Source organism: Chiloscyllium plagiosum, chromosome 3 (genome assembly GCF_004010195.1).
Source record: "Chiloscyllium plagiosum isolate BGI_BamShark_2017 chromosome 3, ASM401019v2, whole genome shotgun sequence".
NCBI classification, from domain to species: Eukaryota; Metazoa; Chordata; class Chondrichthyes; order Orectolobiformes; family Hemiscylliidae; genus Chiloscyllium; species Chiloscyllium plagiosum.
This window is the reverse complement of record NC_057712.1, coordinates 62,900,684-62,923,601: the sequence shown is the minus strand read 5'-3', so window position 1 is coordinate 62,923,601 and position 22,918 is coordinate 62,900,684. Positions and strand designations below refer to the sequence as shown.

Genomic DNA, 22,918 nt, shown 5'->3' with positions numbered 1-22,918 from the left:
AATAGAGGAATAGAGATATGTCCTGCTACCTGTACAATCCTGCCCATAGTATCACTACCAGCACAGCATGATTAATGAAGAAGACCACCATCCCTTTCTCATGAACTGGTAGGATTGAGCAATAAGTACATGCCTTGCCTATGACACTCATCCCAAAATTAAGTGTATTAAAAATTCCCTCGAACAGAGAATACGTGATTGTGCAAATATATTCATTAAAACACTGCCAAATTACATTCTTAAAAACAACTCACTAATGCTTGCTAGAAACTTAATATATTCATATGGAGGGCCTTGACCTCTGCAGGCATAACAAACATTTCCATGAATTATTCAGTTTTTGAATGAACTAGAAGCATGAAGGGTTAGTGTAACAATGTCAATATCTTCCTGGTGCATTGTCCATGTCAATGCTTTGATCAATCAGAAGCCTTTTCCCACACAATTACATTTTGTAGCTTCCTTTGAAAATTGGCACTCTTGTGTCTGTCCTGATAAGTTTCTTCTTATTCATTGCATGTGGACATCATTGGCAGTCCAGCATTTATCGTCCATCCCTAATTGCCTTTGAGAAGCTGGTGATGAGCTGCCTTCTTAAACTGCTGCAGTCCATGTGCTGTAGTTGACCCACAGTGCCATTAGGGTGGGAAATCCAAGACTTTGATTCAGTGACAATGAAGAAACAGTGACATATTTCCAAGTCAGGACGGTGATTGGCTTGGAGCAGAAATTGCAGATGATAGTGTTGCCATCTATGTTTGCCCTTGTCTTTCCATATGGAAGTGGTCATGGGTTTAGATGGTCCTGTCTATGATAATTTCTGCGGTGCCTCTTTAAGGTGGCGCACACTGCTGCTAGTGAGTGTTGAAGGAGGAGGGAGTGGATGCTTGTAGATGTGATGCCAATCATGTGGGCTGCTATGTTCTGGATGATGTCCTGGATAAGTGCAAGATGAACGGACTTGACAACATGTCTCCTCTCAGCAATACTTAGAAGAACATTTATCAAATCATGATCTTGTTGTTCCGATCAACAGCAATGTGATGTCATGGAAATTGATGTCAACACTACACACTTCTCAAAAGTTGGGACTGATAAAGGAAGAATGTTTGACCACCTGCTGATGATGCTGAATCATCTAGTGCACCAATGGATGATGATGCCAATTTAGAAGCACTTTCAAAGACAGCAGATTCCAAGGTTGCAATAAAGTAGGTGAGGCACAGGCAGAGTTGCATGTCTTCACATTACCGGTGCTGAAGTATTAAATAAATTAGATTCATTGCATAACTATTTTCAACAGGCCGTCAAAACAAACAAAAAAGCATTTGAGTTACTGGCAGTTTTCCATTCTTGTCAGGAAACAATTGTCAAAAATGAAACAACTGTCATTGAAAAATATTTTCAAAGGGCAGGTATACAAATGAAAGCAAATTTTAGGATTTGGCAATTCTCATTTTTGTATTCATTTTGAAATTGGTAATTAGAGGTGCACGCAGACGTAAACAAAAATTTGTAATATAACTACTATCATCGAGCTACACAATACACACATATGTGGCCACCACCATTTTGCATCAGTAATGTCAATGGCCTGTAATGTTGACAAATTTTATATGCCCAGATGTATTGACATAAATATGTAATACTGTCAATGCTTGTGTATTAATTTTTCAAAATTCATGCATTCTAGAAAGGTTTCATCAGGCTGGAAAGCAAAAAATACAACCCCTCTTCAAGAAAGGAGGGAGGCAGAAAACAGTAACCGAGAGGTCAGGTAAATTCATGTTTGTCATGGATGAAGGTGTTGTAAATGATCACTAATTGTTGTAATTGTGTGCTATAGACTCACAGAGTCATAGGGTCATATAGCATGGAAACAGACCCTAATGTCCAATTCGTCCACGCTGATCATGATCCCACACTAAATTAGTCCTACCTACCTGCATTTGGCTCATATCCCTCCAAACCTTTTCTATTTATTTACTTATCCAAATGTCTTTTCAACATTGCAACTGTATTTGCATCCATCACTTCCTCTGGCAGTTCATTCCATACTCTAACCACTCTTTTGTGTAAAAATGTTGCCCCTCATGTCCTTTTTAAATCTTTCTCCTCTCATCCTAAAAATATGCAGACCAGGTTTGAACTCCCCCACCTGAGGGAAAGAAGTTTGCTATTCACCTTATCTATGCCCCTCATGATTTTATAAACCTCTGTAAGGTCACCCATTAATCTCCGACGCTCTAGTGAAAAATGTTTTATAATTCAAAACCTCCATTCCTGGCAAAATCTGGTGAATCTTTTATGAACCCTCTCTAGTTTAATAATATCCTTTCTCTAACAGGATAATCAGAACTGGACACAGTATATGGAAAATAAAGAGCATGAAAGCATGGGAAGGATTAAAGCATGAAGACCACTGGCAATCTGTGGTTGTGGAAGGCAAGATGGGATAAGAATAGTGGAATGCTCTTAGCAGAGTAAGGTTAAGGCTGAAAGGTCATGATGGCAAGATGAGATAACAGTAGAGCCAATTTCCCTGTTTAGTGTCATTATGACAAGATTGGGACTATAAATATTTGGGACATGACATTAAATATCTAATTAATAGTTAGTAGAGTCAGCTTGAGACAGGAGACTACTGTAATAGATGGAATAGCTAAATATCTATCATGACAGGTTAGTCTGGAATGGAAGATCACTGTAGCAGAGGTGATAATAAATATCTAACCATGACATTAGAATAACATTAAGTAGAATGTACAACTATAGAGATAATGGGAACTAACATCACTGGTTTATTGTGTAGCTAGAGTGAGGTACTTTGATTAATATGGTTGAACATGCTGATAAGCTAACAGAAACATAATTTAAAAAATATAAAAATCCACGGACCCTGAGATTCGTGGGCATTGAAGAATCTGCTTTCTCAGTGTCACGGTTTTTTGTTTGCATTTTCTCCACGACAAGTACTCCAGAAGAGGCCTCATCAATGTCCTCAACCTCAATATAATGTCCCAACTCCTATATCCAAGCAGTGTGAGCAATGAAGACAAACTTGCTAAATGCCATCTTAACCACTCTGTCTACCTTTTATACAAATTTCAAAGAATTGTGCACCTGAACCCCCTAGATCTCTCTGTTCTACAACTCTACCCAGGGCCCCATCATTAATTGTATGTTTGTTTTATCAGAATGCTGTGCTTTTCCAGTGTCACACTCTTTGACTCTAATCTCCAACATCTGCAGTCTTCACTTTCTCCGATTTATTAACTATGCCTCCTCCATTCTCATCCAAACCATTTATATAAATGACAAACAATAGTGGACCCGATACCAATCCCTGTGGTATCAGGCCTCCTGTCCTAAAAGCACTTCTCCACCACCATCCTCTGTTTCCTACCATAAAGCCAATTTTGTATCCAATTCACAAACTCATCCTGAATCTTATGTGATGTAACTTTACGAGTTGGTGTACCATGCAGAAACTTATCAAAGGTTTTACAAAAGTCCAAGTAAATGATGTCCACCACTGTGCCCTCATCAATCTTTTTGGTTACTTCCTCAAAAAAACTCAAGCTTGTGAGATATGATTTCCCTTGCACAAAACCATCCTGATTATCCCTAATCATTCCTTGCCTCTCCAAATGCATATAAATCCTATCTTTCACAATTACCTCCAACAACTTACCCACCACCGGTGTCAGGCTCACAGGTTTATAGTTCTATAATGTGTTGTAAATGATTATTGAAAAAGTTCAAGGTAATTAGGATAAATTAGCATAATTATGTAAAAGGGATAATGTGTTTAACCAATTTATTGGAGCTGTTTGAGTAACATTTGAGTAACATGCACTATGGATAAAGGGGGGCCTGTAGTGTACGGTACTTGGATTTCCAGAAGATGTTAGAAAAGATTTTATATGAAAGTTTTTTTGTGCAAAATCAGAGTTCATGATGTGGGGAAGTGATATACTAGCATGGATAAAATAAATTGGTTGGCTGACAGGAAATAGAGTGTATGCATTGTTGGGTCATTTTCAGACAGGCAGGCTATGACGAGCAGGTTTCTATCCTGGGCTTTCAAGTTTTTACAATTTATAGCAATAACTTATGTGAAGGAATGAAAGGCATAGTGGGTGAATTTGCAGATAACATAAAGATAGGTAGGAATGAATACAGTGAAGTTGGCACAACAAGGATGTAGACTGATAGAGATAGGTTGAGTGAATGAGGACAAATCTGACAGATTAAGTATAATGCAGAAAAATATGAAGTTGTTCACTTTGGTAGGAAGAATTATTATTTAAACAGAACAAGTGCAGACTTCCAAGGTGCTGAGAGATCCAGATAATCTAATGCATCAGTCACAAAACATTAATATGAGAAACATGAAGTCATTAAGAAAGCTAATGGTGTGCTCTCCTCTATTATAACAGAAATTGAACATAGAGATGTTATGCTCTGTTATATTTACTGATTGTGAGTGTAGTTTTGGCCTCTTTATTTTGGGAAGAATGTAATTGTGATGGAATCAGTCCAGTTCAATGATACCTGGAATGAACAAATTGTCTTATTATGTGGAAAGATAGGACACACTGAGTTTATTTCCACTTGCGTTTAGAAAAGTGAGGGGTGATTTGATTGAAGCATGTAAGATCCTAAATGGTCTTGATAAGGTGGACTCAGAAAGAATATTCACTCTTGTGGGCAAGTCCAGAACAATGAGCCACTGTCTGAAACTTTCCATGGTGGAGGTAGATAGGTTTGTGTTAGGTAAAGGAATCCAAGGTTATCAGGGGATTGATGGGAATATGGAATTCAGAATTCAAACAGATTAGTCATGATCTTTTGAATAGCAGGGCTGGCTTGAAGGGTCAAATGGCTTACTTGTGCCCCTAAGTCATATCTTTCTATGAAACACACTGAACGAATGACAGGTATATTACAATACTGGAGCAGTACTGATTATGCACCTACTGATACCCATGTTTTGTATCTGCAGCTACTCATAGCAAGACCCTGTTTTGGTTTAATTTTTAGTATAGGTGTTGCATCCACACCATTTAAGATTTTAAGAAATATATGTTAAAGGGACATTTCTACTTTAAAATTAGAAAAGGAGACACTAAATGAAACAAAAATATCTCTTCCCTGATCTTGGTGCAACTCTTCAATTGTCTTAACACTAAGCTCTTGATTGGTTGGACTCCATCTGCAAGACTGGTGGTGGCCCACTCCCTGGACTGTAATGAGATAGATCCTAGGATCCTAGTTGCACAAGAGGCCAACTGTCCACGTCCAAAGCCTGAACTGAGACTTCCTGCGATTAACTGTGATGACATCCCCTGACTGACTATCATATGCTTTGAATAGATTAAGGACTATTCCCCTTACAACTTCAGACATGGCCATTTGAAGCACTGCTGTGCATTTGCAGTCCAAGCTGCTGAAACATGTTGGTGTGACATTATCCTACAATCACATGTCTCTCCTCTTTCCTGTACATCATTGACAAACATGCCATACTGCTTAGCTTTCTGATTGCACTAAAATGCAAGTCAAAACAGAACTACAGTGATTTGACGAGTTCTGAATGAGACAGCAATGCATAAAAACATAAAACAATGTAGAAATGCTGTGATTATCCAAATAGGTATAGAGGGAGTGAATGTTAAGAAAGTCAATTAACAGCCTTGAGATGCACACTAATCTAATGCATGAGTTGGTTGCCAGTGCCTGTGTGCAGAGTTGCCTGCCTGCAACATTATAATGTAGGGTGTCAGTGAGCTTCAAACTGGAGTACCAAAGTGCTGGACTGTATTATAAGTGTGTCCGAGATGTACCATGATGATATGGTGAGGCTGGTGCTTTGCTGATGCCAACCTTCATGGATGGAGGGGTCAATTGGTTGCTGCCCTTGAATTTGCCCTGAGATGTTGGACAATTGTTGAACAAGACAGGTGACGGATGAAGCACTAATTAACTGCAGCCATCAGGTAACCACACTGGCTTTTATACTGAGAATTGTCGCTGTCTTGTTTCTTTCTACTATCTGGAAAATAGCAGCCTGCATATAAATGACTTGAGATTAGCTAATAATGAGATGCTAAAGTATGCAAATAGGCACCTTGCCACTCACCAGCAAGTTTCTCATCTACCTATTGAAAGTTCATGTGGAAAATCTAGATTTTCCCCTAGATTTCAAAACTCTCTTTTCCTCTCTCACCACATTTTCCAACTGTCTCACCGTTGCTCACACCATTCAGAGTCTGGCAAAGTTGAATCTATTGGATGAGCTGTTAATTCCATATATTTATTTACATTCACCATGAACTCATGTACCTACAAAAATGGTCCAGGATTCTAGTTACCAGGCTAGTATACTATAACCCACCATCCCACATGCCATCACTCCCAAATAAAATAATTGCCTTTTCCTTCACTTTGTTGTCCCATTATCAACTCAAGACTTGCAGAAACAGTGTGAGTAAAATTGTTTGAGCGGGAACAAATGGAACAGACATTGGACAACATTAAGGTCCAGCAAATTCTGAGCAAATGAAGTTTTTTCAAGCAAGGCAGTCAGCCTGTGTTGTTCATATTACTTATTAAAGCAAAATGCAGCTTATGCTCTTAAAACCAAAATGTAAACAGAGGATGCTGGAATTGTTGAGCAAGTCATCTAGCTACTGTAGAGGGAGAAACAGAGTTAGTGTTTTAGAACTGTGAGCATTTGTTTATTTATGGTTGCATTGTCATGATCCATGCACAGTAATTATATTTTTCTGTTATTTTACGAGATGTGAATGTCACTGTTATGTAAGTATCTGTTGCATATTTGTAATTGCCCTCAAGAAAATAGCTAACCAGCAGCATTACATGTCAAAGCCCTGTAAAAGCCATTCTTCTGATGGTGAGCGGTACTATACTCGAATTATTCACAATGAGTAAAGATGAGAAAGTTTAAATTTTTTCGCATCTAGGATGCAATATAGGACAGCAATGAATTTGAATCACCAGGAATTAGAGACCCTGCAGTTTTATTTCCTGTACTGTGCATGAATCAATGTGTAGTGTTTCTGTCCTCTAACATGTTTCACATCAGTTGGTCTTGAAGCCACCTCCCTCACAGGTCGAGACATTTACCCCAACTGCTGCAGGTGGGATTTTCTTCTATATTGCATGTCACCCAGGCCCCAAACATCAAATTCCCCTTCTTGACGGCCCTGTGAACCCCACAGGTTTCACACCTTCCCAGATCGTAGTTCAACCCATCTACATGAGCTTGCACCTGCCCACCTTTCGCCATGCCAGGTACCTTTGAGGCTAGGGTGTTCCTGGCTGGGGATGTGGATGAACCCTCCTCCTACATTGCCCTGTTTTTATCCATATTATACCAAATTGTTCCTTTACAAATACTTCACAATTGTAATCCCCCTCTTGCCGGAGCCTGAAGCCCCAATCCCACAAACTGGTTCTCAGTTCAGCTTCCTGCAACAATAACATCTCGCTTTGTTCTCCCACACCATTCCTCCTCTCCCCCATTTTCTCTGAATGGACCCAACTGATAACCATGGCCCACCAACCTAGAAAGACTTCTCCAGCTGAAAAGTACCCAGACCCTTGAATGATTGCTGGACATCTCCCAAGAGTGGCCGCTATGGAACCACAGCACTTAATATGACATATCTTTGAGACACCAGGGATGCAGACCCCTGACCAAGGTCATCTCGATTGGACACTGAACATGGCCAATCCACTGGACTGATATTGGGGACTGTCCTTGACTTATAGATGGCTATCTCCATGGATGTCAATAAGAAATATCTCATAAGATTTTCAGACATGGCTACTTACTTGCCGTGTATTTGGCACATTAGCTGCAGGCATGAGATTGGCATGCAGATTGGCATACACTGCTGTACAGAAAGATACCTGTCCTCATGACTGAAGACTGCTGCCAGCAAAGTAAGCCACCTGGTTGTTTGACTGCACTAATTGGCACGTAAGGCAGGGATGCTGGATACTTGCAATAGATACCAAGTGAGCAACAGCAAGGAGAGTGAGCGAGCCACCCTCAGATTCAACCTGGTTCAATCTATGAGCTGGATGTCTGTCCTGTACACAAAATGATCATGCAGCAGCCTAACGCTAGTTGTTGATGTGCCCTGAAATGCAGGTCTCAACTTCCTAAGCATGTGTGGATCAGAGAGGATCCTGAGTGGCTGACAATTATCAAATGCCAATGTCTGGGGTCGGTGTGGATGAAGGGGATGGTTGTGGAGCTGGTGCCCATGGATTATGCCTGAATTCTTGTCGTGCGTCGAGCACCATGGAGGCTTCTCACACCCTGTGGTGAGCTGAAGTTGCCAGATGCCTGCTAAGACGTCCACATTGAGAATTCTCAGCATCTAGTTTGCTTGGGACAGATGGAAAGATAAGAAACTGCTTATTGGTAAGGTGAAGTGCACAGTCATTAAGGTTGTTAACAATAATTTCCCCTTTATAGGACACTCACCACTGCGTGGTGAGGATTTTGCCTTGATGCCTTGAGCATAGTTAAAAGAGGCAGAAGGTTGCTCCCAACAATGAGCTAGGCCTCGCTGTCTTTCTTGAATGGTGTTTTGAAATTTCTTGCCATTGTTCATGTCATTCAGGCCTCAATGATTCTACACCCAAAACGATTACAACACTGAAGGATATAATTGGTCCAATGGATTTGAACTGGTGCTTTATTTATTCAGAGTGTTAATGACTGGCTGAGCATTTATTGCCCATACAAAGGTCATGGTGAACTTCTGTCTACAACCACCGCATTCCATGAGAGCTGACACACTATTAGGGAGGGATATCCAGCTGCTCCTTGGATGCTGCCTGAACTGCTGTGCTCTTCCAGCACCACTAATCCAGAATCCAGCATATTAATCCAGCTAAAATGAAGGAACACACAATTCCATGTTGGGATAGTATGCAGCTTGGAGTGGGTTCTGTAGCAATGCATCTTGTAGAAGATACTCAGTGCTGCCCCTGTGTTTTATTGTGGGACAGAGTGAATGATTAAGATCGTGGGAGGAGTGGCAAGCAAGTAGTCTGCTTTGCTCTGGATATTATTGAGCATCAAGTGCTGTTGGAACTGCACTCATCCAATCAAGCACAGAACATTTCATCACAGTCCTGACTTCTGCTATGTTGATAGTGGAAAGGCTTGAGGAATATGGAAGATTTACTTGTCACAAACATCCCAACTCCTGTCCTGCTCTTATAGCTTAGATTAGATTAGATTCCCTACAGTGTGGAAACAGGCCCTTCGGCCCAACAAGTCCATACCAACCCTCCGAAGAGAAACCCACCCAGACCCATTCCCCCTGACTAATGCACCTAACACTACGGGCAATTTAGCATGGCCAATTCACCTAACCTACACATCTTTGGACTGTGGGAGGAAACCGCAGCACCCAGAGGAAACCCACGCAGATGCAGGGAGAATGTGCAAACAGTTCCTTGTTTTATCATCTCTCTTTTAATTTCTCTTTACATTCATCTAGTGATAATCCTATATCTATGATGAGGGTTCCAATCCTACCACCAGTGGAAACAATACTTTCACTGTTTATCTCGATTAACCTTGTGCAATTTCAGAAACTATAGTGTAATTGGATTTTGACTTAATCTTTTCTTTTCCAAAAAGGAAAAAAGCAAAACAAATGAAACCTTCTTATTCCTGGTTTATCCAGTGAATCTTCATGATGCCCTTTTGACAGATATTCAGAATACCCACATAATGATTTGACTAAACTCTTGTAAAAATTCTATGTCAATATTGTGTTTCTACATTCGAGCACATTTATTCTGTTCTCCTATGTAATCATTACCATTGAATTTCCCTCTTATTTGCTTTTTAAACCATCCTCAGGCTCACTACTACAAACTAGAGACATACCATTCCATTCCAACTTCCTTTGAGTTTATTGATGGGCAAATTGAACTTTATTACAGTACTTCATTGTTAGCAATTAAAACATCTGCAACACAACATAATTATAGAAATGGTAAGTATAGAATAATACAGAAACATCTATAAATCTATATATTACATAATCATGCAATTCAAATTACAGTTTTTAGGAGGTGATGGCAGTGTGGTAATGTCAATGGGCAAATAACCAAGATCCTTAAGTTAATTTTAGATTAGATTACTTACAGTGTGGAAACAGGCCCTTCGGCCCAAGTCCACACCGACTCGCTGAGGCGCAACCCACCCAGACCCATTCCCCTACATTTACCCCTTTACCTAACACTATGGGCAATTTAACAAGGCTAATCCACCTAACCTGCACATTTTCGGACTGTGGGAGGAAACCGGAATACCCAGGGGAAACCCACGCAGTCACGGGGAGAAGATGCAAACTCCACGCAGAGTCACCTGAGGCGGGAATTGAACCCAGGTCTCTGGTGCTGTGAGGCAGCAGTGCTAACCACTGTGCCACCGTTAATGTGTGGGCACAGGGATTCAGAATCTGATCATGGCAGATGATGAAATATGAGTGTACCTTATATAAAAACTAAAATAGAGAGCTGGCTTAATGACAACTATGTGTAACCATTGTTGTAAAAACCCATCTGATTCATTAATGTCCTATAGGAAAGTAAATGTGCTGTCTTACGTGGTCTAGTCTACAAGTGACCTCAGACTCACAGCACTATGTTTGACTCTTAATTGTCTATGGGCAGTAAATACTGGTTTAGCCAGTGACTCCCACATCCTGTATAAGAATAACAAAAGTATTGCATTCATGTGGCAATAATTACATTTAGTGCGTTAAATGCAGTTTTTGTTTATTTATCTATGCCACTCCTTCCATACTCAAATCATCAATTAAGTCTTCACAAAGGGTTGTATCTTGTAAGCTTCACCAGAATTAACAAAGAAAAATCACAATTGCATATGATGAGAATTTCTAAACACCAGTTGTACACAAACAACTTGTATTTCTGTCAATAATATATTCACAATCTTTAAACCAAAACTACTTCTCAAAATCCTTTCCTAAGGCTTAATGTGTTACTTAATTTAAAAAAAACATCCAAGTAAGAAATACATTATAACAATCCACAAATGACTTTTACACAGCAACATGCAACAATTTTACAGCAAACTTATCACATTAATGATTTATTGCATTGAAACAGCAGTTATAACATTTAAAATAGCCATAAGTCTTAGTTACATTATCTGTGAAAGTATTAAAATTCTTTCTAATATATGGCCTTTAGTAAAGTATTTTACCCAGTTTTCCTGTGTTTTGAAGTTCATTGAGTATTTTGTACTGACCCAGAGGCTATGTAAATCCATTTGATTGATAAACAGCAAGATTTTTTTTTTACTTTCCTATTTTAGAACAGAGAACATAGAACAGCACAGGCTCTTTGGCCCTTGATGTTAGATTACTTACAATATGGAGACAGGCCCTTCGGCCCAACAAGTCCACACCGACCCTCCAAAGAGCAACCCACCCAGCCCCATTCCCCTACATTTACCCCTTCACCTAACACTACGGGCAATTTAGCATGGTCAATTCACCCAACCTGCACATTTTTGGATTGTGGGAGGAAACCGGAGCACCCGGAGGAAACCCACGCAGACACGGGGAGAATGTGCAAACTCCACACAGTCAGTCGCCTGAGGCGGGAACTGAACCTGTGAGGCAGCAGCGCTAACCACTGTGCCACCATGCCACCCAATGTTGTGCTGACCTTTTATCCTATTCTAAGATCAAACTAACCTACGTACCCTCATTTTACTATCATTTATGTGCCGTCCAAGAGGCGCTTAAATGTATCTGACTTTACTACCACTGTAGGCAATGCATTCCCCACATTCACTACTCTCTGTGTAAAGAACTGACCTTTGACATCTCCCCTAAACCTTCCTCCAATCACCTTAAAATTATGTCCCCTTGTAATAGCCATTTCTGCCTTGGGAAAAATTTTCTAACTATTCACTCTATCTATGCCTCTCATCATCTTGAAAACTTCCAACAAGTCACTTCTCATCATTCTTTGCTCCAATAAGAAAAGCCCTAGCTCCCTCAACCTTTCTTCATAAGGCAAGGCCTCCAGTGTGGCAGCATCCTGGTAAGTCCCCTCTGCAGCCTCTCTAAAGCTTCCACATCCTTCCTAGAATGGGGTGACCAGAAATAACATAATATTCCAAGTGTGCTCTAACCTGAGCTCTGTAGAGCTGCAGCATAACCTCATGGCTCTTAGACTCAAACCCCTGCTAATGAAAGCCAATACATCATACACCTTCTTAACAACTCCATCAATTGGGTGGCAACTTTGAGGGATGTATCGACGCGGACCCTAACATCCCTCTGTTCCTCCACACTACTAAGAATCCTGCCTTTAACCTGGTAATCTGCATTAAAATTCAACCTTCCAAAACGAATGACTTCACACTTTTCCAGGCTGAACAATGTCTGGTACTTATCAGTCTAGTTCTGCATCCTGTCAATTTTCCCTTCTTAACTGTAGAAGGTTTTGTTGTAAAGGTTCAAGGATACAAGGGATGCCCCCAAATCAGCATTTTTTCTCCCCCCAAAAAATGAAAGAACTGCAGATGCAGGGAACAACGCCTCATTTACCACTTGGGAACACACTTTCTCCCATGACCTTACCCCAATCCCGACAAACCAGGCCTTGTCATCACATGGGCTGCTACCACACACAACCCATTGTTAGCCACTAATAGTCCCCACTGGCAACTATTCATTCTCCCAGGCTGATCTTTACCCACTCCTTTGTCTGTCCAAATGTTTTTCTCTCTCGTTGGGATTTACCTCCACCTATTGTTTACTCCTCCATTCCCCGACTCAGTCTGCTGTATAAAAACCATCCTTTTCCAAGCAACAACCAATGTGAAGAAGGGTCACTTAACTCTGATTTCTCTCCACAGAAGCTGCTAGACTTGCTGGGTTTTTTCAGCAATTTCTGTTTGCATTATTGCTTTTATGGAACCTAGTGAATATGTCATATCAAGCTACACAAACATGGGAAGGAGTGTCTATCTGCAGAGGTTGGGGGCAGCAGAGTTCAGGGACAAAAGCATTATCATGTGTCCTAACAAGCATCTATGGCAGTAAGAGCCAGTAAATGGTGATCAAACATTGCAGTTAATGCCCCTTCCTTCAATACCAAGATTTACTCTTATTAACAATTGAATTGCTCCATGCTCACCTGAGTTATGGCAGGAAATCAACCCAGTCCATTCATTTCCTGAGGAAAACCTTTGCAAAGGTTTTTATACTTTCAATAAAGTCAAGCAAAATTTCAGTGACCTAGAGTCATAGAGGCATATAGCATGTAACAGGCCCCTCCCGTCCAACTCATCCACGCCCACTAGATAACCTAAATTAATCTAGTCCCATTTGCCAGCATTTGGCCCATATCCCTCTTAACCCTTTCTGATAATGTATCCATCAAGATGCCTTTTAAATGTTCTAATTGTACCAGCCTCCACCACTTCCTCTGGTAGCTCATTCCAGACCCGCACCATTCTCTACATGAAAACGTTTCCCCTTAGGTCCCTTTTATATATTTTCCCTCTCACATTACACCCATGGACTCCCCTACCTTGGGTAACGAAGTTGGCTATTTACCCAATCTATGATTTTATAAATCTCTTTAAGGTTACTTCTCAGCCTCCAATGTTTCAGAGAAAACAATCATATCCTATTCAGTCTCTCCTGATATCTCAAACCCTCCAACTCTGGCAACATCCTTGTAAATCTTTTCTGCACCCTTTCAAGTTTAACAACATCTTTCCTATAGTAGGGAGACTAGAAGTGAATGGAATATTTCAAAAGTGGAGATTAGAGTCGTGCCAGAAAAGTAAGGCAGGCAGCATCCGAGCAGCAGGAAATTCGACATTTCAGGCATAAGCCCTTTATCAAGAATGAGGCGTGTAAGCCAAGGGGTGGAGAGATAAATGGGAGGGGGGAGGTGGGGTGGTTCGGGTGAAAGGTAGCTGAGAGTGCAATAGATAGATGAAGATGGGGTAAATGGTGATAGGTCAGAGAAGAGGGTGGAGCGGATAGGTGGGAAGGGAGATGGATAGGTAGGACAAGTCATGAGAGTGGTTGGATCTAGGATAAGGTAAGTGGAGGGGAATTGAGGAAACTGGTCAAGTCCACAATAATCTCTTGTGGGTGGAAGGTTCTAAAGCGGAAGTTGAGATGTCCCTCCTCAAGGCGTCAGATGGTTGAGGTTTGGTGATGGAGGAGGCCCAGCACCTGCATGTCCTTGGTGGAGTGGGAGGGGGAGTTAAAGTGTTCAGCCACGGGGCAGTTGGGTTACTTCATGCATGTGTCCAGGAGATGTTCTCTGAAACACTCTGCAAATAGACATCCTGTCTCCCCAATGTAGAGTACTGCTCCTCGGATGCTGCCTGAACTGCTGTGCTTTTCCAGCACCATTCTAATCTAGATTCCCCAATGTAGAGGAGACCACATCGGGAGCAATGGCTATAGTAAATGACATGTGGAATTGCAGGTAACATATGATGGATGTGGAAGGCTCCTTTGGGGCCTTGGACGGAGACATGTAGAGGAGACCACATCGGGAGCAATGGCTATAGTAAATGACATGTGGAATTGCAGGTAAACATATGATGGATGCGGAAGGCTCCTTTGGGGCCTTGGACGGAGACGTTTTGCAATTCCTGCAGTGGCTGAAGATGATGCCGGGAGGGGAGGGTGGATTGTTGGGAGGGGGGGAGGAGTGGGGGTGGGCGTCATCCTGACAAGAGAGTCACAGAGGGAATGGTCTTTATGGAATGCAGATAGAGGTAGAGGGAAATATATCTCTGGTGGTGGGGTCCATTTATAGGTGGTGGAAATGGCGGAGGATGATGCAGTTGGAGGGGTGAGGTTCAAAGGCGGAGGTGTGGGAAGTGTAGGAGATGTGCAGGAGGGCAACATCGACGACTTGGGAGGGGAGGGGAGGGGAAATTGCGGTCTTTGAAGAAGGAGGCCATCAGTCCTTGTATTTCCAAATACATGTACATCCTGTCCCTCAGAAACCCCTCCACAAACAACTTACCCACCACTGATGTCAGTCTATAGATGCCCGTTTTTCTCTACCACCTACCTTAAAAAATAGTACCACATTAACTATTCTCCAATGTTCCAGCACCTCCCCTGTGGCTATTGATAATATAAGTATCTCAGCGGGGGAGGCAGCAATCACTTCCCTAGCTTCCTACAAAGATCTCAGATACATCTCACCAGGTCCTGGGGATCTATCTCCCTTTATAGTTCAATCTTACATTGTTGGAAACATTTGAAATTCACAATTACATGAGTACCTAGCAGACCCAAAGCAGGAATTGGCTTATGCGGGGGATGGAAGGAGAGAAAGAAAGAATTTCACTCTAAAAAATGAGCTAAGATACAAAAACCCCTCTGACAATGTATAATGATATTATCTGCAAAACCAGATGATCTGGTTTACTTACATACCGAGGAATGAATAATTCCATTACTATTAACACAGCGTTAGAATGAACTGAATGATTCTGCAACCAAGTGTCACTTGGGTGGTATGGTGGTTAACCCTATTGCTCTCCATGTCTGTGTGCATTTCTGTCGGGTGCTCTAGTTTCCTCCCATAGTCCAAAGTTTGTGCAGGTTAAGTGGATTGGCCATCCTAAATTGTCCACAGTGTCCAGAGGTGAGCAGGTTAGTTAGATTAGCCACAATAAATTCAGGCTTATAGGGATAGGGTAAGAGGCTGGGTTTGAGTGGGATGATCTTCAGAGTATCAGTACAGACTCAATGGGCCAAATGGCATCTTTCTAAGGATTGTAAGGGTTCTATGACTGAGCTAAATGTTCTGTTTTTAAGTTGATGTAAACTATAGCCCCAGTGAACAATGAAAACTTTGTAATCCCCATTCAATAAATTAAAGGTGTTTATTAGGTGCTTAATGCCACAATTCTTATATATTTCTAAGAGGAAAAATAATTTCTTCTCAAATAACTTTTAAAGTAGCTTCATATACAGTAAATTGATTTTTGTTTTTTAATTTCTTCTACAGACGAAGAGCAGCAGTGTTATCTATTGCGCTCCGGTAGTTAATTCAGAGTAGAACAATAAAGATGGGTTTTTATTGCTTGAGCGTGATTCGTGTGTTAAGTTGTAGCTTTCTGAAAGATTGAAGCAGAAAAATTATCAATAAATTTGATACAACTTAGCAACATTATCTGCATTAACTTATAGATTCAGCCATTTACAACACTGAAGGGGTTTGCTCAGCCCATTATGTCCACGCTGGTCAACAAAGGTCTGTCTGTACTAATCTTATTTTCCAGTTTTGGGCACATAGCTCTGGATCCTATGGCAACAATGACTTAGTACCTTTAGATAAAAAGAGGAGTATTTTATGTTGTTTGAGAATAGGACACTGTAACTAGTGGCATGTCTTAGGGAACAGTGCTTGGGCCACAATCATTGACAATATATTAATGACTTGGAAGGGGAAAATGAATATACTAGCACCACGTTAGCAGATGACACAAAAATAGGTGGGAAGACAAGTCGTGAGGATGACAGAAAATGTCTGCAGAGCGATATAGACAGGTTAAGCAAGTAGGCAAAAACTTTGCAGATAGAATAAAGTGTGGGAAAATTTGGTGCTATGAACTTTGATAGGAAGAGTAGAGGAGCTCGACTCTTAAGTACTCTTATTTAAGTAGAGAAAGGGAAGGGAGAAGAGGAGCAGAGCAATAGTCATTGGGGACTCCGTAGTTAGGGGGACAGATAGGAGGTTCTGTGGGAACGAGAGAGACTCACAGTTGGTGTGTGCCTCCCAGGTGCAAGGGCTCATGATGCTTCTGATTGTGTTTAAAGGATCCTTTAGGGGGAGGGGGAGTAGCCCCAAGTCATTGTCCAAATAGGCACCAACAACATGGGTAGGAAGAGAGATGGGGATTTAAGGCAGAAATTCAGGGAGCCAGGGTGAAGCTTAGAGCTAGAACAAACAGAGTTGTTATCTCTGGTTTGTTGCCCATGCCACATGCTAGCGAGGCAGGGATTAGTAAGAGACAGGAATTGAACACGTGGCTACAGGGACGGGGCAGGCAGAGGGTTTTGGATTCCTGGACAACTGGGATTCTTTCTGAGCTAGGTGGGACCTCTACAAACAGAATGGTCTTCACCTGAACCAGAGGGGTAAAATATCCTGGAGTTGGGAGGGGGGGGGTGGAATTTACTAATGCTCTTCTGGAGCATTTAAACTAATTCAGCAAGGGGGTGGGAACCAAAATTGTAGTTCAAGTATAAGGGAAGTTGATAGTAGTGATGTTAGAATTAAGATTTCAAGATCGCAAGAATACATCAGCAAGCAAGAAGTTGGTTTGAAGTGTGTCTACTTCAATGCCAGGAGCATCCAGAATAAGGTGGGTGAGCTTGCAGCATGGGTTGGTACCTGGGATTTCAATGATGTGGCCATTTCAGAGACATGGGGTAGAGCATGGACAGGAATGATTATTACAGGTTCCAGGATTTAGATGTCTCAGTAAGAACAGAGAAAATGGTAAAGGGGGGGGGGGGGGGGGGTGCGGCACTGTTAGTCAAGGACAGAATTACAGTTGCAGAAAGCACGTTTGAGGACTCGTCTACTGACGTAGTATGGGCTGGGGTTAGAAACAGGAAAGGAGAGGTTACCCTGTTGGGAGTTTTCTATAGTCCTCCAAATAGTTCCAGAGATGTAGAGGAAAGGATAGCAAAGGTGATCCTCGATAGGAGCGAAAGTGACAGGGTAGTTGTTAGTGGGAATTTTAATTTTGAAAATATTGACTGAGAATACTATAGTTCAAGTATTTTAGATGGGTCAGTTTTTGTCAAATGTGTGCAAGAGGGTTTCTTTACACAGTATGTAGACAGGCCAACAAGGGGCATGGCCACATTAGATTTGGTACTGGGTAATGAACCCGGCCAGGTGTAGGATTTGGAGGTAGGTGAGCACTTTGGTGATAGTGACCACAATTCTGTTATGTTTACTTTAGCGATAGAAAGGGATAGGTATATAACACAGGGAAAGAGTTATAGCTGGGGGAAAGGCAATTACAATGTGATTAGGCAAGATTTGGGATGCATAGGATGGGGAAGGAAACTGCAGGGGATGCACAATTGAAATGTGGAGCTTATTCAAGGACTAGTTACTGTGGGTCCTTGATAACTTCCTCCTAGTCAAGCAGGGAGGAAGTTGTCGAGCGTGGGAACCATGGTTCACAAAGCAAGTTGAATCGCTTGTCAAGAGGAAGAAGAAGGCTTATGTTAGGATGAGATGTGATAGCTCAGTTAGGGCGCTTAAGAGTTATACGTTATCCAGGAAAGACCTAAAGGGAGAGCTAAGAAGAGCCAGGAGGGGACATAAGAAGTCATTGGCGGATAGGATCAAGGAAAACCCAAAGGCTTTCAACAGGTATATCAGGAATAAAAGAATGACTAGAGAAAGATTAGGGCCAATCAAGGACAGTAGTGGGAGGTTGTGCATGGAGTCAGAGGAGATAAGGGAAGTGCTAAATGAATACTTTTTGTCAGTATTCACACTGGAAAAAGACAATGTTGTCGAGGAGAATACTGAGATACAGGCTACTAGACTAAATGGGATGGAGACACATAAGGAGGAGGTGTTAGTAATTCTAGAAAGTGTAAAAATAGATAAGTTCCCTGGGGCAGAATGGATTTATCCTAGGATTCTCTGGGAAGCCAGTGAGGAGATTGCCGAGCCTTTGGCTTTGATCTTTATGTTGTCATTGTCTCCAGGAATAATGCCAGAAGACTGGAGGATAGCAAATGTTGTTCCCTTGTTCAAGAAGGGGAGAGAGACAACCCTGATAATTATAGACCTGTGAACCTTACTTCAGTTGTGGGTAAAGTGTTGGCAAGTGTTATAAGAAATAGGCTCGATAATCATCTGGAGAGGAATAAGTTGATTAGGGATAGTCAGCACGGTTTTGTGAAGGGTAGGTCATGCCTCACAAGCCTTATTGTGTTCCTTAAGAAGGTGACCAAACAGGTGGATGTGGGTAAAGCGGTTGATGTGGTGTATATGGATTTCAGTAAGGCATTTGATAAGATTCCCTATGGTAGGCTATTGCACAAAATACGGAGGCATGGGATTGAGGGTGATTTAGTGGTTTGGATCAGAAATTGGCTAGCTGAAAGAAGACAGAGGGTGGTGGTTGATGGGAAATGTTTATTCTAGAGTTCAGTTACTTGTGGAGTACCACAAGGATCTGTTTTGGGTCCACTGTTGTTTGTCATTTTTATAAATGATCTGGATGAGGGCGTAGAAGGATGGGTTAGTAAATTTGCAGATGACACTAAAGTCGGTAGAGTTGTGGATAGTGACGAAGGATGTTGTAGGTTACAGAGAGACATAGATAAGCTGCAGGGTTGGCTGAGAGATGGCAAATGGAGTTTAATGTGGAAAAGTGTGAGGTGATTCACTTAGGAAGGAGCAACAGCAATGCAGAGTATTGGGCTAATGGTAAGATTCATGGTAGTGTAGATGAGCAGAGAGATCTCACTGTCCCAGCACATAGATCACTGAAAATTGCCACCTAAGTTGATAGGGTTGTTAAGAAGGCAAATGGTATGTTAGCTCTTATTGGTAGAGGGATTGAGTTTTGGGACAATGAGATCATGTACAAAACTCAGGTGTGGCCACATTTGGAGTATTGCGTACAGTTCTGGTCTCCACATTATAGAACGGATGTGGAAGCTTTGGAAAGAGTTCAGAGGAGATATGCCAGGATGTTGCCTAGTATAGAGGGAAGGTCTTATGAGAAAAGACTAAGGGACTTGAGGCTTTTGTCATTGTAGAGAAGAAGGCTGAGAGGTAACTTAATTGAAACATATAAGATAACCAGAGGGTTAGATAGGATGGACAGTGAGAGCCTTTTTCCTCAGATGGCAATGGCTAGCATGAGGGGACATAGCTTTAAATTGAGGGGTGATAGATATAAGACAGAGGTAGTTTCTTTCCTCAGAGTATAGTAGGGGTGTGGAATGCACTGCCTGCAACAGTAGTAGACTCGCCAACATTTAAGGGCATTTAAATGGTCATTGGATAAGCATATGAATGAGAATGGAATAATGTAGGTTAAAGGGGCTTCAGATTGGTTCCACCGATTGGTGCAACGTCGAGGGCCGAAGGGCCTGTATTGTGCTGTAATATTCGATGTTCTATGTAAAGCTACAGCTGTATCCATGAATCACAGAAGCTAGAATGCAAGTTCAGCAGGTAATAGGGAAGACAAATGGAAAGCAAGGTATATTGTCATTGGAAAAATTTCAGAGAAGGTTCAGACTGGCTGCCAAGAGGCACTTAATATCTCACATGAATAGAGTTGACTTTGTTTGGTGTAGCTGAACACTAAGGTCATAGGAAACTTTTTCCTGAAAATTATCCCTGACTTGATGTTGAACAAGATTTAGGAAAACAAGAAACTACCTTAGGCAACCATAAGATAAAGCCTTGGGCCTTGCCACTGAAGCCTGCAATACCAACAAATACCAAACAGCTCAACACTGCAGTCTCAATGTTTGTTAACCATTAGGATGAAGTTTGTGAAATTTGCTTTCAAGCTTGGTGCTTTACTGTGCACCAATTAGAAAACTGGATATTGACTATTATGATAGGATCATCACAGCAACCTGTGCTGTGTAGATAGAAGCCCATCATAGTCATCTTCATCATGTAAACTGTTATTTAAAATGATTTCGAACCTCTGCTAAAATAGTGAAGATAAAAATTATACACATAGCTCCTCAGTGATGACGCACTATGTATTGTTATTTTTCAGCCTTAGAAACTGGAATCAACAAATCAAGATTATGCTACTGACAGTACTGTTGCACACTGAATATAAATGATTTAAAGTAGCCCTTAGTTATAATGATAACTTTCCATTGTGTAGAATAAATGTTGTTTGCACAATGTCACTAAAGGCTTTTTAAACCCAGGCATTTTCTCGGTTTCTCATGTCTTTGTGCCCTAAAAACCAGGAGGAAGCTGCAGCAACTGCTGCCAAAATAGTGTAAACTAAAAGAAAATCAATAATAACTGTTTTCCTGCAGTCTACTAAAACTCAAGAAAACAGCTGTCTCCAAGAGACAGGGGCAACACAATGGCTTAATGGTTAGCATTACTGCCTCACAGTCCAGGGACCCAGGTTTGGTTCCACCTCAGGTGACTGTCTGGGTGGAGTTTCCCCATGTCTGTGTGGGTTTCCTCCCACTGTCCAAAGATTATTGAGTGGATTTGCCATGGGAAATGTAGGATTGTGTAAAGAATTTGTTGTGTGAAGAATTTGGGTGTGAAATGCAGATATGGGTGACACATCTTGTACTATGCAAAATCTAGATCTATCAGTTATCACGCTTTCATCAAGGAGAATTTGACTATGCATTTAGTGTATTCTTCTGTTTTCAGTATTTTTAAAAATAATCTAAACCTCCAGAGTACATCATCCTAATTGGTACACTGCAAATTACGTTTTGAAAATGTGTTGCTGGAACAGCGCAGCAGGTCAGGCAGCATCCAGGGAACAGGAGAATCGACGTTTCGGGCATAAGCCCTTCTTCAGGGCTTCAGGAAACGTCGATTCTCTTGTTCCCTGGATGCTGCCTGACCTGCTGCGCTGTTCCAGCAACACATTTTCAGCTCTGATCTCCAGCATCTGCAGACCTCACTTTCTCCTGTAAATTACGTTTTCCCAATTTGACCCATTGATTAGAAAGACTAGGTTATTTACCCATTCAGATCTCCAATCACTTCTGCTTTTGCAAGTGAAAAATGCTTGCTTAAAGCAGACGAAAACCTAAGAAATTTATGCAAATCAATGTCCTGTCACATTAATAGGATTGAATACAATTTAGACTAGACTGTGATTGACAATTGAAGTAGGGGAGCTGAAGCAGCGATAGGCAGAAACAGATTTAAGGACAGAGACACTTTTGATGTGAAGTGTAAAACATTTCATTTGAGATGGTCAGGAAGAGCTGGTGTGCTGCAGACTTGTGACTATCACCCCTAATCCTTCTCAATCACAGGAACCCTCAGAAGATGAGTCTGAGAACAAAGTATGTACCTGCTGACCATTAAGGGCAGCTTCCTTTAGACTTTAAAGTGAGTTTTTATATGAGGCTTCTCCATTAAAAACTACTGGTTTTCAAGTTGGCCCAGAATGAACTCAAATGCAGTTTCCCACCAGATATCTGTTAGCAGTTAAAATTCAGGCTCAAGCTGATCACTTATTATCCAGAACATGAATCCCTTCCCCTCAGTAATAGCCATTAAGTTACAGATAACGACCTATTTCCAATTTTGTTCAGCTTCATTATTATACTTACTCTTTCTAGAATGAAACCAATGATAGGATTTTGGGGGAGAGTTTGCAGTAGAAGTGCTCTGTAGAGTTTGAAAAGTACAAAGAAAATCATGTGTTAATGGTTAAAGCTGTCCTTGATTATTCATTTTCTTTTTGTACTTCCTATTTCTCTGAAGAGTGATTGGATAAGGATCATAAGACCATAAGACATAGGAGCGGAAGTAAGGCCATTCGGCCCATCGAGTCCACTCCGCCATTCAATCATGGCTGATGGGCATTTCAACTCCACTTACCCGCATTCTCCCCGTAGCCCTTAATTCCTTGTGACATCAAGAATTTATCAATCTCCTGCCTTGAAGACATTTAGCGTCCCAGCCTCCACTGCACTCCGCGGCAATGAATTCCACAGGCCCACCACTCTCTGGCTGAAGAAATATCTCCGCATTTCTGTTCTGAATTTACCCCCCCTAATTCTAAGGCTGTGTCCACGGGTCCGAGTCTCCTCGCCTAACG

At 41.4% G+C, this 22,918-nt stretch overlaps 1 protein-coding gene across 1 annotated transcript in view; it reads right to left on the bottom strand.

Annotated features, from left to right (window-relative positions):
- Positions 1-15,690: 15,690 nt before the first annotated feature.
- LOC122539844 (adhesion G-protein coupled receptor F2-like) overlaps positions 15,691-22,918 on the bottom strand; it is an 82,340-nt gene continuing 75,112 nt past the window's right edge. The window contains exons 11-12 of the mRNA XM_043674961.1: positions 22,428-22,485; positions 15,691-16,210 (exon numbers count right to left, since the gene is read on the bottom strand). Coding sequence (XP_043530896.1) covers positions 16,122-16,210; positions 22,428-22,485 — 147 coding nt within the window. The 3' untranslated portion in view covers positions 15,691-16,121. The remainder of the gene's footprint in view (positions 16,211-22,427; positions 22,486-22,918) is intronic.